This window comes from Prosopis cineraria, unplaced genomic scaffold (genome assembly GCF_029017545.1).
Source record: "Prosopis cineraria cultivar Desert tree isolate PC_DT_omini unplaced genomic scaffold, ASM2901754v1 PC15, whole genome shotgun sequence".
Classification (NCBI taxonomy): Eukaryota; Viridiplantae; Streptophyta; class Magnoliopsida; order Fabales; family Fabaceae; genus Prosopis; species Prosopis cineraria.
The window spans coordinates 1,241,814-1,261,275 of NW_026555346.1; the positions used below are offsets into that span (position 1 = coordinate 1,241,814).

Consider the following 19,462-nt stretch of genomic DNA (forward strand, 5'->3'; position numbering starts at 1 on the left):
TGAAGCACTTTAAAAAAAATTATTTATTTATTAAATATATTTATTCTAATAATATTTTCTCTCTCCATTTAATTTTCATTCCCCTCTCTTTTTAGTATTTCAAAAGAAAGATTTTTTTTAAGTTTATTTTTTATTTTTTAAAAATAATATTGTTAAGTAAGGTTGTTAAACTCGCAAGTTTAAATAAATTCATTATAAGAATATAAATTTAGATTGCAAACTCAAATTGTGAAAGTTTATCTCTATTAATAAATAATGATTAAATATTTATTATTAAATATTTAAAATATAAAATATAACCATTGTTTGATTTAAATATATTTAAAATATAAATTATTAAAATTAAATACATCTATATTGATAAATCATTATATGAAAATAGAAATTTTTAAACAAGGAAACTCATTCTTGGTATTTTTGTTTTTTATTAATATTAGGTTTTTGCTTTTTCAATTTTTTTTCTTTTGAACGAGATTCTGTAATTTTTATGAACTGAATTTTTTATGATATATATTCAACTCTCTCAACTTAAAAAAAATCAATGAGTTTAACAAGTTTAACAAGTTTACATCTAATTTAAGTATATAAATTAATTGATATGATTTTATAAGTTAAAAATATAAAAACAATAAATTTAAAAGTAAATTCATGAGTTTAACTAAATTTATATTTAATCAGAGTTTACGTGTAAGTTGACACGATTTTGTAATTTAAAAATGTAAAAATATTAAACTCAAAAAGTTAATTTGAAAGTTTAACAACTATGTTATTGAGTGTATTTAATAAACTTTTTTTAAACAAAGTAGTTAATAAGATTTATTGGTATATAAGATTTTATCTTAAAATGTTTCATAATTTAAAGAGAAGGGAGTAGAGTATCCATATATTATTAGTTATCTAATTTTCGTATATCACATAAAATTACTTAAAATTTACTTCATTAATTTAAAAATATGAGATATTTTTAATCTTTTAAAGTATAATTATTGTCCTTTTTTTAAAGTACATCTATTAAATAAATTACTTTATATTATTTTAATGTGAAACATCCTATTAAATGGGGGTAAATATGAAAAGATAGTGTTAACTTGAAGACAAGTAATTATTTTTGTAGGTGTGAGATTTGATTAAAAATATCTTATATTTTTTAACGGGGGGAGTATGCATTTATCATAAACATTCCTCCAGTTTCAAAAATCAATTATTAATTTAAATTTTTGATATATTTTTCCAGACAAAATTTTTTTTGACTCTCTTAAATAATTACTCCCTCCGGTCTCATTTATAAGTCCCATTTTAGAAAGTCTATTTGGTCCCATTTATAAGTCATGGTGCGTCTTTTTAGTGATATTTGAGAGGTATTTTCAAAATTACCCTTCATAAGAGAGAAAAGATAACAGGACATTACTTTTTAGATTTGTTATATAGGGGCATGTTTGGAATTTTACTTACTTTTATTCTTTGTACTTTTATTATATTGGTATTAATGAGGTTGGTAGAAATGACTTATAAATAGGATCAGAGGAGTATTGTTTTGAAATTTAATAAAAGATTAATTACTTCATGTTTTATCATTGTTAACGTTCAAAAATAAAAATAATGGCAGGTGTCTAGTAAATGGGGTCCTAATGCCATAACATTTTCTGTATTTAAAAAAAAAACGAATTCTTTTTTTTTTTTTTTTGAATTTAACGCGACCGTCAAAATTTGAATGGCGGTTGGATGAATGGTTTTTTGGTTGAGGCTTTCCGCGTGAAGGAAGATGATGGGATTTCAGGGGTGTTATCGTAATTCTAACATGACAAACTAGAAATTAGATCCGAAGAGGTGGGCCATGGTGTAATTCCCGCGAAAACAAATGAAATTATGGCGGGAAAAGAAACAGGCCTCGATACTTCTTATCGTTGTTCGCCTGCTGGGTCCATTTCTTTTTCATTTTCTTTGGCGAGTTGGTGAGTCTTTATTTTGTCCGGAAAATACGACAAATTAAATTTCCAATTCCAAACTGGTTGATTTTATTTTGTCGCGTAACTATATGAATAGATAATTTTTATGATTATTTTATGATCCTTGAAATAATTTGAACTTCACCCTCAATTGGAAATCCAACGCTGCGCAATTTTGTCGTTTTTTTTTTTTCAAAAGAAATTGTCCAATATCCATTGCATATATATAGGCCAGCGGATATAACAATCTCCCTCTCTCTCTCCCCCCGATCTTCTTCTTGTTTTTTTTTTTTTCAGAAAAGGTGTTTGGGGGGAAGTGGGGGAGGGAGAGTCAAGGGACATAAAATGGTGAAAACAATCAGTTAAAGGAGGACTCTGAACTGCATAGACGAGCATGAAGGATAATTGACCATTTTTGAATGTAGTGACTATTATCTAAAGGAAGGGTGGAAGTGGGGTAGTGCAAAAGCAAGTTGTCGAGCACTCAATGGGGCAGCCAAACATGGCCTTCGCTGCCTCTTGTAGCTAAAAATGCCCAGTCTTTCAATAAAGCATGCGCGCTTTCCCACTATTTCCACAGCAATGCCATTATAGTCATGAAAATGGCTAAACAGTAAGCGATGGAAATGGGCAGTAAAGGATCGGTTTTGTTGGTTCGTTTAATAAGAAATTTAGCCCTCACATCGGCGAAAAGTGTGTGACAGTGTAAGTGAATAAGGCATTTCACCATTTAGGCATGATTTGCATCAGATGGTTTTTTTCATCTGACCTCAGAACAGAAAAAATGTTGCACTCCCAAAAACCATCCTTTAAAACTTGAATATGCAGCGAGCAATGGGGGGCGATTGGGAAATGGAATATTAAACAAGTGTGAGTTGATAGAGGTGGGCTGGAAGTGGAAGATCAATTCCTACTAGCAAGCAAATCTTTGACTTTTTTGGATCTGAATTTGGAACACATGAAAGCTCCTTTCAGATCATGGAATTAATCTTCTTCCACGCACAATGCCACACGTCAAATTTGCATCATAAGAATGCCACTCAAATCACTACTCTGTTGAGTGCCTTGTAGAATGCCCATAAAACTCAGTCCATTCAGTTTCATTTTTAGTCATTGGCATTTTCTCCATTGCAGAGTACTCGGCGACACTGACAGGTGTCTGCATATGCGATCCAAGCACGATACCCGGGAAATCACTATATAGGTTGGCAGCTCATAAAGAGCCACAAATAGTAGCAGCCAATGCTATCCAACATTGATTACACTGCACGGATTCCATGCTGAGTAACTTTCCTGTCATTAAGTAAAAGAATGAAAATATAATTTTAAATTACTGTATTTTATTCATGTTTTATTACAAATTTTTTTTATATTCTACGTTCTTACATTTTAAAAAATAAAAATTTAAAAATTTAAAATATAAAAAAATATAAAATCTTAAAATTATGTTTTCCTGACAAAAAACATTCAATTTAAGAAGTGTGATAAATTTCTGTATAATTTATGAAATTTCACGTGCCACGGTGCCAGCCGTAGACAATCGAGAGAGAATCAATATTGCCAGCGATCAACTTAGTCGTCCCCCCCCCCCCAACCCCTTCTCTTAAATTTAACCTTTAATATTAAAGCAAAACCTTTTAATTTGGTCCTTCACTTCAAGCCACCTCTCCTGATGACCATGTAATTTTTGCTACGTCATGTCAGGCATTCTCTTAGATAACTAAGAAATGGGGACCAAAAAAAAAAAAAGTAGCCTTATATGTGTAAAAAGTTTTTCAATCAATTTAAAACATGTGATTTTTTTATATTATTTATTAATACTTAAAAAAACACTTATTTTAATTTGACTAGACAAAAGTATATTAAATACTTAAGTCTTCTCTTAAAATAAAATAAATCTAATAATAAGGTTAAAAACAAGCATATTTTGTTAGATAGGGTGCATGATCTGACGAATGATATAATGCTATTTTCAAATTGTCAGTAGCAGGCAGGGAAAAAAAAATTGATGAGGAGTTTGATTTTAACTGATTAGAAAAAACTAAAAACAGACAAAAAGCCATAAACCCATTAATGATAGGAATAGAAAGTGCGCGTTTTTTGAAATATTCGGCCTTAATTAATAACTTTAAATAAAAGCAGAATATTTTAATTAATAGACTTTTGCTGTTTTTTGGGGCCTGAATTAACTTTTGCTCTTAGGGCTTATCTATAATAGCGAGAACAACATTCCCCCGGCGGATGTCGACAGCGACATGATTGCGAGGGTATTTATCTCCTGCCCATTCACATGGCCGGATTACCTTCATATTCTTTTCTGTGTGTCTTCACCACTTTTTTATTTCACTGGCTTTCTCCTGTACTTGCGATTATTCAACCATGACCTTCCTTTTTAGCTCTTAGTTCATTTTTTCCTGTTAAACCAAAAAAGGTTTATAACTTTCTCTCCCAATATGTTCACAAACATCATTCATGAACATCAGAATCTTTCTTCATAGAATTTGGAACCCCTTTTCATAATGGTTGCTAGGAGGTGGGTTATATCTGGTGTGTTGACCAAGAAGATCAACTATTAATTAAAACTACGTTGTGTACTGGCACTAAAGCCTCGTAACTTTCCAGGATAGGTTTCTTTAGCCTTGACTTGTTAATTATTAATTATTTATTCCAAATTCATGTTACTGTACTAGCCTGCTTGGTCATACTCATACACACTGCATTGTAGGCCAGACACGGAGATGAAGGCCTAAAAGGCCGCGATCAGTTAATAAAATAGAATCCAAATAATCAATAAAATTATGAAGAAAAAGAAGATATTGCCGGCCAGCATGATATTAGTATTTAATTATAAAAAAAACATTATTTTAAAATTTTTATACTTTACTAATATTTTACTATTAATTCATATATTTTATATTTTTATATTTTTATTTTTTATCGTTTTAGGTTTCTTCATGAACAAAATATAAGAATCTTAAAAGGATCTAAAACAATAAAAAATAAAAGTACAGGAATCAAAAATATTAAAAAAAATACAAGAACTAGTAGCAAAACACAAGCAAAGTATATAGACTTAAAGTTATGTTTTTTTTTTAATTATATGATAACATTAAAAAGTGATTACAATGAAACAAATTAGTGTCGCATTCTTGATCAGTTTCATTTTCATATGATCAAATCCAGTTTGTTGCTGGGAGACAAAAGAAAAACATAAATTCTTGCCATGCCGTTCAAGGACAACTCTCCATTTCCAAAGCTGTATCTTCTCGCTGCAAGAATGTCTAATTATATATGAGCACGTATTGCTTATGAGTGTAGAGTGTCCCATACGAAATGGCATAGAAGTAAAATGCAATTTGGAGCCTTCTGGATCCCTTCATGAAGGTCCAATCCGCCACCGAGCGCATCATACGTAATGGTATGTCAGACTGAGTTATCAATATCATCCACATATGTCTGCTTTGAATTTTTTATATTTTTTATAATCAATCTCACTCACTTAAGGAGATAAGACTGTTGTTGAAATGGAAATGACCTAATAAAGATAGCAGTAACCAATGAATATTCCAATTCCCAACGAAAATGATTTACAAAGAGATTAAAAAGGCTACCATCATGATCCCATAAGACTATTCCCACCCCTATACATGCTACGCATAAGCTTAGCCCACCATCAAAGCAAAAGTGATAAAGTGTAAGTTGAAGGCAGAGAAAGTCATGGCCGTAGGGGAAGAAGGGGCTGACCTGAGAGGAATTATTCCCTTGAAGCAGCACTTTGTGCTGATACATGGCGTAGGTGGAGGAAGCTGGTGCTGGTACAAAATCCGGTCCCTAATGGAGAACTCCGGCTACAAGGTTTCGTGTGTAGACCTGAAAAGCAGTGGAATTGATCGATCTGATGTTGATTCTGTTCTTTCTTTCGATGATTACAACAAACCTCTTATGGATTTCATGTCTGCTCTGCCCGAAAATGAACAGGTTTTCCCTTGTCTCCCCATCCCATCTCTCTGCCTGTCTCTTTCTTCAGCTTGAATGAGAATTTACATGCAAGACAAAACTCCTGTGTAATTTTGAGGTGGTTGCTATCAGGTTCTCTAATAAAAACATGACAAGTCGATATTGTTTACAGTTGGTTACTATTTAAAAAAAAAAACCATCACATGTCATTTGTTTCATCGAGGATTTGATAACAAACACTCAAGGATCGTTATCTAGATCTCATCCATATGAAAATTATAGAGGCCAGGTTTCACTTCTGACACCATCTCGGTGATGTCCTACAGGTGATACTTGTAGGACATAGCGCAGGAGGGTTGAGCATCACTCAAGCCAGTCACAAGTTTCGAAAGAAGATCCGTTTGGCTGTCTATGTTGCAGCCACCATGCTCAAGTTGGGATTCTGGACAGATGAAGATCGTAAAGACGTGAGTAATTTTCACTAATCTGCTGTATCACTTTTGCTTCCACTTTGAATGCCTCCTTCTCACAAACTAGTTTCGTAAAGATTGAATTCAATTTGTCATGAATGCCTTTTTTTTTTTTTTTCAAGCTTGACAAGAATATAATATCTGCACAAAGGGTGAGTGGGTAATAGAATTGCTAAGTTTACTCTGAGTGAACATGAACTTGGTGGTGACTGCTGAGTGAACTGAACGTTACTGTTGTGTATATTGGCTTCCATTGATGAATCATATTCTCCTGGTTTTCAAGGCTTCCAGCAAGGATGACGTTGATAGCTTGTTACAAACTAGCAATAATTCGTTTCTCGCTGTCTGCACAGACAAAGTAGTTCTTAAAATTCTAAGGCTCGCCACCGTTACGCGGTCGCCTACTCTGTCACATGTTTCGTGATAATAGTTCCATACACAAACGAATTGGCAGCTGCTCAGTAATGGAGGAAATTCGCTTGGCAGAAAAGGAAAATTGTGAGAGAGAGAGAGAGAATAGGCGCCTGTTTAAAAAATCTGTTCTATTTTCAATTCTTCAAAATAAAAAAACAAAAAAATTTATTTGATAATGTATTTTTAAAAAGTGTTCTGGAGAGTAAAAAAAATAAAATATTATTTTGAAGAACAGAAAAATAGAAACAACTTTCAAATATTTTGGGATTATTGATCTGGAGAACAAAAAAAGAAAAAGAAAAAGACACCTATTTTTATTTTTTTTATTTTCAAAACATCTTTTACAAAACACCAATTTTCAAAATAATAAAATAAAATAAATTTCATACAGCCTTTAAATATCTCTTTTTTCTATTTTTTTGACAATTCTTATTTTTTAGCTGTCCACTTAGGTAGGTTGCCTTAAGGTTTAGTTTTTCCTGCCTTTTTACCATTGAGCACGCTCTTAGTCGTAATTTTATAAAGGTCCACAAGATGTGTATGCTGTGTGAGTGACCATTTTATCCCCCACTAATAACCCAAACAGCCAAAAACAGGCGCTAAACTTTTCAACTCGCTTTCCTAAGAGCCTGGAATCAATGTGTGCAGCAAATCTACTTCACCTCACTCATAATCATAATGGCCTCCTTCAATTTAATAAATCCCCCCACCCCGGAGAAATCGTATCAATAAGTTTGTGCCATTAAACCCCACAGGACCACAACACAGCAACCTTTGTATACTAATAATTACAAGCATCGTCCACATACATGTTGTCCCGTTTGGACACAAAAGCGTCAAATCTCTTGCTTTTTTCCAACTTTTTAACTTGAACAGGTATCATCCGACAGCCCTGTTCCATAATTTTTTATTTTTTTATACTTTGTCATTATTGGGACACAGTGAATTATAACTCTGTTCAATGTACCTCCAATGATTGAATAAGAATGACTAATTAGTCAACCTAATGGCTTGCTATGATAGAAGGATGGCTAACTTTTTGTGCCTCAATTATAATGAAAAAGATTATGTGATATGTGTGAAACAGGGGGCGCCAGATTTATCCGAGTATGGGGATGTGTACGAGCTTGGGTTTGGACAGGGAAAGGATAAGCCTCCAACCAGTGTTTTGGTGAAGAAAGAATTTCAACGCAAAATCATCTACCCTTTGAGCCCTAATGAGGTATGGTTCTCCCTTGAAAAGGTCGAAGAGCCCCCCATATCCATAAAACTGGTGGTAGGGACAATTATCATAATTCATAAAACATGACAAATGCTTTTGTTTAGCCTCAATTTCAACATTTGCACTTCGGCCTCATGGAGGACCATTTCTAGCGAGCATCCCACTATGTTAGCCAAGGTAAAAAGAAGAGGAGAATGCATTTTATGATTGAAAAAGAAAAGCCACCAAAAAGCTAGAAGGAAGAGTGGGTTTGGTTTCAAATTTTTAATGCACAGTAATTACAATTAATTTTTTAAATTAAGACGGAGTTTTCGAATAAGAAAAGCAAGAAATTTTATTGAAAAAGCTAGCAACAGTGGCAAATAATCCAGGAAGTCGTAGTAATATACAGAAGCTGAGAAGGTAGAACAACAAGCGAGTATAATTGGAATCGAAAACAAAATCTGAAAAGGCGAGTAAATAGGGAGATAGATCTGATCTAACCAATGCAAGGAAATGTTGGCTGGGAGCGCAGGATTCGACGTTAGCGGCGATGCTGTTGAGGCCAGGGCCAATTCAGGCATTGACGAACACGCGATTCACAGAGGAGGGGGAAGAGGGTGGAGTGGAGAAGGTACCTCGAGTGTATATAAAGACAATGCAAGACAAAGTGTTGAAGCCAGAACAGCAGGAGGCCATGATAAAGAGGTGGCCACCATCTTCTGTGTACGAACTGGACACTGACCATAGCCCCTTCTTCTCCGCTCCGTTCGTCCTGTTCGGCTTGCTCGTTAAAGCTGCTGCTTCTGATGTTGCATCTGCCTGCACCTAGCCCTCGCCCTCCTTGCTTTGTACCTTACACCTCAAGGCGAAGCCCAATTAAAAAACCGCTAGTATTTATTTTGTATTTAATTTTAGCGAGAACGTTTTTTTATTAAGATTTTGTCATGTACGTTTAACAGAACTTTAATGTCATTTTACCTGCTTGTCTCGTGAGTTAGATTACTGCCATTCGTGTCAATTGGCGTTCATCATGGGGAAAATATCAACCAAGAATTGCGGGAGGAAATTCATAGCATTTTTTTAAGGGTTGATAAATTTTGAATTTTCACTGTAATTTGTTGATCCTTAGATAAAATTAACCTTTTATGTAAAATGATGAAATTGTTTCAAAAGTTTAAATTTTTTTTTTAAAAAAACCTTCATTGTCACAAGCAGCTGCTATCATATTGTTGTCGAAAACCTTGCCAACAGTGAGGTCATTAGAACCCCTACTACCCTCAGCTAGTTATCAAAGATATGACACCAACAATAATTTTATTCAAAAATAATTGATAATGATGGTTAGGGGATTTAATCTTATCATTGCTTGGCTACCTAAAATACTTAAATAGTCACCAAGTCACAAAACCAAATCAATTATATATGACAAAAAAAAATAATAATAATCACATGAGCTTCTAAACAAGTTCTATATCATAATATAATGGTGTGTTGTTATTTCTTAAATAATATTTATTATTTTACTAATATTATTTATTAATCTGACATTGTCAATTACAAATTAAGAGCTTTAAAACTTATACATTTCACTTGTTAAAAGTTTAAATGTATTTGTTAATTACGAATGAGTTGCTATCAAAACACGAATTGATATTTGTTAATTAATGACTAATACATACAATTAAGCTTATCCTGTTAGTTTTTTTTTACCCTATTAAGAACCGAATGAATTGTTGTTAATTTTAAATAAATTGTTGTTAAAATCCAAATGAATATTTAATGATAAAGGAATAACATTTGTAAAATTAAGCCTATCCTATCTATTTTTCTAACTTTGTAAAACTCGAATAAATTATTATTAATTTTGAATAGTTGTACTCTCTCCGTTAAAAAATATAAGGCATTTTTAACCGAATTCACCCCTCAATAAAGTAGTTACTTACTTTTCAACTAACCTTATCTTTTCATATTTACCCCTATTAAACACCCTACAATAAATATAAAATCATTATCAATAGAGGCACTTTTGAAAAAAAAACGATGATTACACTTCAAAAGACTAAAAATGCCTTACATTTTTAACATCCAACTCCTTAAAAAATGCCTTACATTTTTTAACGAAAGGAGTATATGTTAACCTTTTATTGATAAGTATCAATTTAAGTTTTAACAACAACTTGTTGACAATTTATTTGGGTTTTAACAAATTAAAAAATAATTTTGATGAGTTTAATTATATAAATATTAGTCATTCATCAATAAATATCTATTTGAGTTTCAACAATAACTCATTCAAAATTAACAACAAGTCATTTGGATTTGAACAAGTTGGAAAAAATGATATGATGTGCATAATTATACATGTTAGTTCTTCATCAACAAGTATCTATTCAAGTTTTAAAAACTCATTCAAAATTAACAATAATTCATCTGGGCTTTAACAGTTAGGAAAATGAATATGATAGGTTTATTTATACAACTCTTAGTCTTTCATCAATAAGTAAACTATTTAGGTTTTAACAACAACTCATCCAAAATTAATAATAATTTATTTAGATTTTAACAATTTGGAAAAACTAATATGATAGGCATAATTGTACGCATTAGTTCTTCATCAACAAGTATCTATGTAGGTTTTAGCAACAAATCACTCAAAATTAACAATAATTTATTCAGATTTTAACAAGTTAGAAAAACTAATAGGATGGACTTGAAATCAAAACACATTACATAAATCACGCAACAGCTAACATTCTATCATGGAAGTTTTTCTGGATGGGTGTCCACCATATATGCCGTGAAAAGCAACCGTTGATTATGTTTTTTATTATTCTACCATATACAGGTCGCTCATGACCATCTTGTTTTCCAGGTGTCCTCGAACTTCCTCCCTCACACCTTCCTTGCATTCTCCTCAACATGAGTGATCCAACCTTTTCAAATGATTTCCTTCATTTTTCTTTTTCTGCTTCTGATTAAGTCACTTTCTATTTCACATTTGATTTTGTTTATTTTTGGAATCTTAGCAGGCCTGTCTTGTATTATTCATCATTTAGGGATGTATTTTATATGTTTAATCTTTTGATCGATCTTCTTATACTAGTTAGTTATCTACAGTCTTTAGGTGCTCTTTTATAGTTGTTGGCATTTGTTAAGATAGGATGGTGCTAGCTTCTTTACAACTACAAACCTACAAATTTCTTGTTGAAAAGATATAATTTTTACATTTTATAATGTGATAATTTTAACTTCTTGAAGCAAGTAAATCACCTGATGTTTTGCCTTATGGTTATGATAAGGTTAATTTTTCTAATGTGTTTGGTCCAGCTCTTATTCAACTGTCAAAAGAATTCAATTGTGAGAAGTCTAAAAACTTGATGGTTGTGCCAAATCCTAATGAAAGTATATGCAACAATCCTACTGTCATTTACAACCGATCCCATTCTTTTGTAGGGCGTACAACCTATATCAGTTATTCCTTAAAGATTACCAAAATCAACTTACTTGAGAAGGAGGATGCACTAGATCTAACGGAGGAGGTTTATAGAGAAACATCAAAAGAAATTGAGGAAGAGAAGTCTAACAAACATTTGAAGGAAGTTTAATAACATCAATTTAAAACATCAAAGCATTGGAGTCCAAGATTTTATAAGTCTTAAATGTTATTGGGCAAGGTATATTTGGGAACGTGTACCAGGTGAGGATGGGAGGGACATCTGATATTTGTGCAATAAAGGTCATATGGATAGACACGATCATATAGAGAAATCACGTTGATTATATGATATATGAAAGGGATTTATTAACAAACAGTTTATCACCCTTTTATTGTGCTGCTCGGACACTCATTCAAAGTAATTATTAGCAATATTATTTGTTAATTCAAATGTTTATGTACAAGTATAGACTAAAAGCATAGCACCATCATATTTGCATTTTTTAGTCTTGTAGACAAAGTATAGGTTGCACCTTGTGCTTGATTTATGAATGGTGGTCACCTTTTCTTTTGGCTTTATAGTTAAGGCCTATTAAGGTATGCTAGTATAGAAACTTTGCGAACTTATCTTAAACAATTTAGTTTCACACATCCATCCTACATGTTTCACTTCTTTCAGGGAGGATTTGGCTCGCTTTTATATTGCAAAGATTGTTTTGATTGTCTCTCATCTTCATGCAAATTGCATAATGCACAAGAATCTTAAACCTGAAAATATTCTTCTTGACTCACATGGCCATGTAAGAACACATAAAACTCTCTTTCCTTTGCATTAGGCTCGCTTGTGCAGTTGTGCTTTTTACTTTAAAAGGACTTGTTGACTTATACTTAAATTCCTCTATTTTTCCTTTTACTTATTCCCCTGCTTAACACCAAGTAGTTTTGATGGATTTTGGCCTAGCTAGGCAATTTTGAGAGAATTCAAGGTAAAATTCTATGTCTTGAACCTTAGAATACATGGTCCCTGAAATTCTTTTAGGGGAAAGAATGAGATAAGGCAACTGACTGGTGGAGTATTAGAATTCTAATTTTTGAAATGATTATAGGAAATGTCAGTTTCTTTGAATTGTATGTACACCATTTTCCCTCATAGATTGGTGGCTATATAATTTTGTTCCTTTTTTATTTTGACATGTGACATGTGCTAATAGCTATATAGATGGGGCTTGCTTTATTATACCTAATTTATTTTTTCATTGTAGTTTAATTATGAAAGCTATTTTTGCTTTAAATTTTTAACCTTATTTCCTTAAACTTCACATGCATCCTTGTTTTCTCTAATTACAGCCTCCCTTTACCGATGGAAATAGACAGAAGATCTAGTGAAAGATAATAAATGACAAGGTCAAGCTTTCGGCATTTTGTTTAACGAGGCACATTCATTGCTAAGGGGTTCACCTTCATCATTCTTTAGGCTATGATTTTGATATACTTGCAAAAATTGAATTTATCATAAATGAGTGACATAAATTAGAATCTATGGATAAAATGCGAATAGAAGAATGATAAAGTTTCTTCTTCAGTTGTTGCAAAAAGAAGCCAGCAAATATCTTGGCAATAGACTAAGTAGTAGTGAGATTATTAAGAGCCACAAGTGGTTTAAGTCAATTAATTGGGAAAAAAATGATTAAGTGCTAGAAATGGTAGGAATCATTATGTTGCTAACTTTGAGGATTGATGGACTCACATGCCGTTACTAGATTCTCCTCTTGTCACTTCCAAATTCAATGATAACCCTTTCAATGGGTTCGATTGGGTACTTTAGCTCTCTTTTCTAGACAAAATATATTATTGTTACGTGAAGAAGGTCTCATAGATTTTGATGTTTACACTTATTTTATACAACCCCTTTACTATCTTACTATTATTGTTATTGAATAATGAGACATTGATATTTACACTTATTTTGTATAAAACCTACTTGCATTGGACTAGTATTTTTTTTTGTTAGTTGTGAGAAGGTTTTTTCCTCCTCTTTAGGTGGGGGGAGGGTTGTTCTTGGATTATCAGATTCTATACTCACAATTTGTGGGTAAAAAAGATTAAAATTTAAAACACAAAATAACACAGAAAAGCTCATGGTGAAAGCTTACAAAGACAAACATTATTATATTTGTTCTTCCACTAGATCAAGAAAGGAAGAACTTTATACAACACGCAAACACATAAGTACTTATCGTAGAAGTTACAAGAACAAGCATTATTTATTTAGTTCTTCTTGAATAGTTATAGCAAATAGGAGGATCTTTTTTGAAAGCATGACTCAGACGTGCCAAGAAATTACCATAGTATCTTTTTTTTTAGTTCTTCCATTTAGTCTATTGACGATGGTTACTGGGATTTGGACTGTATGCAAATGCATCGAATACTTATGCTTTTAAATGGAGGTTTATCATCTTTTGCTTTCTCTTGTGCATCATTTACGGAATGATTTCCCTTAAGTTCCTTATCTTCTAAGATATCTTCTAGCAAGCGGGCTTTTGTTTCTAGAACCAAGAAGGTGCAAAAGAATCCAACCATGTTGGCAACTGAAAGTGCCATAATTGTCCCTCGAGTCCTTCTTGTTGAGTTAGCACTTGTATAGCTTTGCACCATAAAGGCACTAATGATGGCACCTACTTTCCCTACAGCTGTTGATATTCCATGGCACGTTGAATGAGATTGAATTGGGAATAGCTCTGTAAGCACTATAAATATTGTGTTATTAGGCCAAAGTTAGCAAAGAAGAGGGTGAGTCTAAAAAAGTATAGTAAACATCTTAAGATTGCCATTACAGTACTCAAGTTTGTGCCCTTGTTGACAATCATTGTTTTTTAGGTTTCTCTAGGAGCATTTTTCAAACCAAAAAAAAAAACATCTCACAAGAACAATGGCCTTCATTAATGTCATTTGATTTTCAATATATTTCTTCCCATGACCTTGAAAGTCATTGACTCATTTTTCCCAATTTCTTTTTTATTAAAAAAGTTAGGTCGAGGGTAATTCATAATGCAGGGAACAAAAATAATAGTCCGACCTAACAAAGTAGCAAAGAATATAACATGCAAGCCATCACTAATATCCCTTCACAATTGAATATGCTTAAAGTTACTCTTTTGAAGATAGAAGATGAACCAACTATCTCTTATCGCCAATGACAAGCAAATATTCAGAGTTCGCCTAGAAGGCTCAGATTCATGAGAGGGCCTGTTCAACTCAGGTTGCCTAATTTCTTCAATGATTCTTAGAGCTTTGAAAATGCTTGGCCTCATATCGGTACCTTCTCTACACATGCCAAAGCAATATGAAGCATGTGCACCATTTCCTCTTTAACATACTAACCTCTCGAGATCTCCTTATCAAATACTTCAACCATCCATTCCTCACTGTAACATCCCAATTTAAATTTTAATAGTTATTTAGATTAATAGAAATTTTTAAAAAAATATATTTAGAGATAAGAAAATTAGTAGGAGATAATTATTAAATCTAACTTAGGATATAATTATAAATTAAAATTAAAAAAATTTAAAAAAAATTATTAATTAATTAATTAAAAATATTATTAAAATTATTATTATTATTAAAAAAGAGGAAAAAGGTATGAATAAAAAAAAAGGGAAGAAGAAGAAGAAGAACGAGTTGTTTGTTTCGGCGGCCGCGTAATGATTACATGTAAAATAATAATAAAAAAATGGAAAGAAAGAGTGAGGAAAGGGAAAAATAATAAAAAAAATTGTGGGACCCACATTCGTTTTAAAAGCCACCGTTCTCTTCTCATTTTCTTTCATTTCCTTCCTCTTTCGCGTGCGATCAGAGAGAGCGTCTGTGAGCGTGAGTCGCCGGTGCGGAAGATCTAAATTTTAAGGTAAGAGTTTTTAATAGGATATTTAGGGTGTGATTTTAAACTTTTCAAGACTAAGTAAGTGTTCTAAAAAAATTTTTTAGTCATCCTTCCTCTTTGATTTCTAATTTTGTGATGGTAGAAAATTTAAGATCTGGAAGAGGGATGAATTTATATTGAATAAATATGATTTATGAGGTTGTTAGTAGTATAAATAAATGTTCTAAAGTATAAATTTGTTAATGATCTTTGAATTTGTGGCTTATGGATCAAAATTCTAAACTAAATCTAAAAATATATGTTGATTTATTGAGGTTTAGATGATTATTTGGGATGAGAAATGAATTATTATGGCTATAGGATTATGATTCTAAGCTCTAGAGATTCAATTTTTAATTTTTGAATATTTAGGTGCGAATTTATGAAATAAAAAGAAAATTTTGATAATAAAAATTAGTTTAGAAGTTGATTTTTAGATTTTTGATTATTATTTTATTGATGAGTAAAAGAGGAGTTAAAAATTTTACTTAATAGTAGTAACTATAAATTTGTATTAAGATTGAGATTAGGAATTATGTTATATTTTTAATCCTATTATTAGAATTATTTTATTAGTTTCAAAAATTGAAACTAATATTTATAAATAATATTATTTTGTAGATTGTATTACTGGTGAAGATTGTGGTGAGAGAGAAATTTTAAGGAATGATTTATTGAAAAAGCCACAGGTAACCATGCTTTTAATTTGTGATTAGTGTTACTTCTTGTAATTGGGTGATTATTGAGAAAATTATGAATTTGTAATATTGTATAATTATGCAATATTATTATGAATTTGTTTAATTATTGTGGGAGGTGTTGGGAGACTTGCTATTGTTGTTGTATTTATGTGCCACGTGGTACGCCCCTATTGGAGCTCAATAGGTGGCTTGTAAGGGCTCGGGCTAATCTACCTTTGGCCGGGTAATTTAGCACCGAGTGAAGGCTACGGCTCGAGGTTAATGGAGGGATATAAGGATGGTTATTTGTGTATATTGTAATATTTCTTATATTTGTTGGATTATATTATTTTTAATTCTCACTTAATAAGCACACACTTAACTGTTTGTATATACTATCATCAATGGCTATGGTTGCTGGGACTTTTGAGTCTCATTATGTGGTTAACAATTTTAGGAGAAGAGCCACGAGTGACACGTGGAGGAGTCCCAGAGGCTTAGTGACATAGATCCACTGTCTCTTTTGGGTATTTGATTTATGATTTATAATGTGTTATATTGCCAATATTAGGGGCTTTTTGTTTATTGACAATTATATGAATATATAAATTGTAATTGCCTTTCAAACTATTTCTATTTTTGGTATACTTTGAATGACTGTAATTTTAATATTTGATTTTACTTTGGATTGGTTAAAATGGCATGATTATGAGGCTAATAACTGACTTATGTTGAAAATTGATTAAATTATTTATTTTACTTGTTGGGGAGTATAAGGATGTCTAAATGTGATTTAGTTTACTTATTGAGAGTATAAGGATGGACAAATGTGATTTAGCCTAATGGCATGTGGGAGGTAAAAATTTATCTGAAATGTTAATTGTGTGAGTTGAAGCCAATTATAAAATATTTTATATTAAAATTTTGATATAAAAATGTGTTGGGTGGCTGTAACCCAACTATGGTTGAGTTTAAATTATTTAAAAAAAAAATTTTGGTGTGTTACACTCACGAACCACCAACCTTACCCACCTTGGTAAATCCATGGCATCATCATTCCTTTTATATCTCACTGGGCTCTTTTCTGTTAGGATTTCCTGAAGAAGCATGCCATAGCTGTACACATCTTATTATGAGTGATTTTTCAGTGATCAGTCACCTCTGGAGGGAAATAACCAATAGATTTAGACATGTTTGCTAGAGCCTTTATCAGGGGGGTCAATCCAACGTCTAAAATGCAACCATTGAGGTTTTGTATGATTAAGATGTTGGAAGATTTGATGTTGCCATATGTAAATTTAGCACCTTCTTCAGAGTGAATGAAAGCAATTCCTTTTATTATCCCAATTGCAAACGTCATTCTGGCATTCTAGTCTAATAGAGTCCTTCTTGCAACTCTTTCCTGTTGTGGATAGAAGAATTATCCATAGATAAAGCTTTGATAAAAATTGACAGAAGTAAAATACACCATTGTCTGGGAGTCCCATGTAATTCTTGGTCTTGTTGAAATACACAAAAGAAAGGTGCTTTCTATGTTTGTGGATTCTTAATAGATTGTTGCAAGCACTTGCCAGAGCTTAAAAGGGTTATTTTCTTGCATTAAAAGTAGTAGTCCAATGAGTGTGCTGCAAAATGTAGTAATGATCTCATGGCTCAATTCTAAGATGCTTCAAGTAGAGCTTCAGATAAATAATCTAACATCTGACATAAATTTACTGATGACATTGTATGTTGTGCTCTTTTTTTTAATTCTCGTTGGAAATAACCATATTAACTATATAGAGGAACCTGATTATTCTTTTCTTCTCGGCGCGGGTTCCATTTCCTATCTAAATTTGATTATTTCTTTTTATTCAAGAACAAACTGATCTTAATTTTGCATGACAAATGAGTGATCAAAGTACTGAATATCTAAAATTCTCTAGACAAGCTTACTTTGAAGAAGAGACTTTATGCCTTTATGTCTACTAAGGATTAGGAGAAGCTGTGTCTACATGTAGGATGCCTTTGTAGCTTTGAAATTGGAGCAAAGAAAAAAAAATTGACATTTTGTTTTTGTTTATTGCGTTAACCTGTGAAATGTTCAGTAGCTGGATTAAAGAGGCCAAAAAAGACATTGAATCGAAACAAAGCTTACCATGCAACAAAGAGAACAAGCTGCCGCTTAGCATGTAGTTGTAAGCTAAAAATTTCTCATCTTTGGAATAATAGTATGCTCGAAGGGGCATGATATAAGGATGTCTTCTGAGCCTCCCTACAAGCTTCATGTGCTACTCAATTCCTTCTTTCCTACCACAACATCCCTTAACCGTTCAACAACCATTGTTATTCCTTCCCAAATCATCCATAAAAGTTGTTCCATAATTCCCTTTTTCAAGAACCCCAGCCGATGCCATCAACAAATCCTTGAGGTTAAAGCTATAAGAGCAGCCTTCAAAGAGAAACAACTTATTCTTCTCTGCATCTTGCACTCCACTCCCAAAGCTCTTCGAAACTGTAATCCTACTAGCACAAGATGCCTTTCCTTTCAGTATTTCGCTGCTTTTGCTTTTTCTTTTCTCTACTTCAAATTACATATGGAGATCACTAAAACTAGGAGAAAGAGAAATGCACAACCTCCATAACTAGAGCAAGTATGGAAGCTATTCCAAAGTCTTTCTTATGGCTGGTAGCTTTTATAACTTGGGTAGTTGCTAGATAGACCAGCTAGTAAATAGGAGAAGGGATGGTGAGAATGAGACTGTAGAGCAATGATCGAGAGGTGGCCTACATAAGTGAAAATTTCCAATAAAAGAAGTGCAAGGGAACTTTTTTATGAAACTTGGAATAGAGCCACTCAAGTTGTTATAGCTCAAATTCAAGTACTTAAGTCTTAGGAGGTTCAAGTTAGGGATGGCTCCATAAATGGAATTGTTTTGGAGATACAACCAAGTGAGCCTTTTGAGATTCAAAAAAGCAGGTGGTGTGCTCTTAGAGAAGGAGTTGAAGGAAATATCCAGTGCAATAAGTTTAAGGAAGACAGATGAAGGAATTAGACCTGAGAAGTTATTATACTCAAGGTGCACATATTGGAGTGAAGGAATGGATAAAATGTCAGAAGGAAGATTTCCGACACAAGGCAATTGGAATGAAGGCTGAGGACTCTAAGAGCAATTAATTTTCCTATGCTCTTTCCTAGAATGGAGCTTATGAGTCCAAATCTTGGAAGATGGATGCCAATGATACAGGTGCTATCTGAATTGCAACTAACTCCAATCTAGGATGTGCAGATTATAGTAGAATCATTCTAGTTGAGTCTTGGGGCATAAGGGATGTTAGAAGCAAATTCATATAAAGCTTGTCTGTTAGACTTGAGATCAGCTATAATCAAGCCAAAGAGAGATAGCTTGAAGCTTCGAATGAAGAGTGCAGAGGTTGAGGATCGAAACTTCAT

At 32.6% G+C, this 19,462-nt stretch overlaps 1 protein-coding gene and 2 pseudogenes across 1 annotated transcript; 2 read left to right on the plus strand and 1 right to left on the minus strand.

Moving 5' to 3' along the window:
- The first annotated feature begins 5,529 nt into the window (after positions 1 to 5,529).
- Positions 5,530 to 8,993, plus strand: LOC129294252 (methylesterase 17-like). Its single transcript, XM_054932469.1, has 4 exons — positions 5,530 to 5,924; positions 6,230 to 6,370; positions 7,875 to 8,009; positions 8,524 to 8,993. The coding sequence occupies exons 1-4, from the start codon at positions 5,664 to 5,666 to the stop codon at positions 8,818 to 8,820; spliced, it is 834 nt and encodes a 277-aa protein (XP_054788444.1). The 5' UTR covers positions 5,530 to 5,663; the 3' UTR covers positions 8,821 to 8,993.
- A 2,375-nt stretch (positions 8,994 to 11,368) lies between these two features.
- LOC129294524 (serine/threonine-protein kinase AtPK2/AtPK19-like) lies at positions 11,369 to 13,118 on the plus strand (annotated as a pseudogene).
- A 4,978-nt stretch (positions 13,119 to 18,096) lies between these two features.
- LOC129294525 (probable inactive receptor kinase At5g58300) lies at positions 18,097 to 19,462 on the minus strand (annotated as a pseudogene).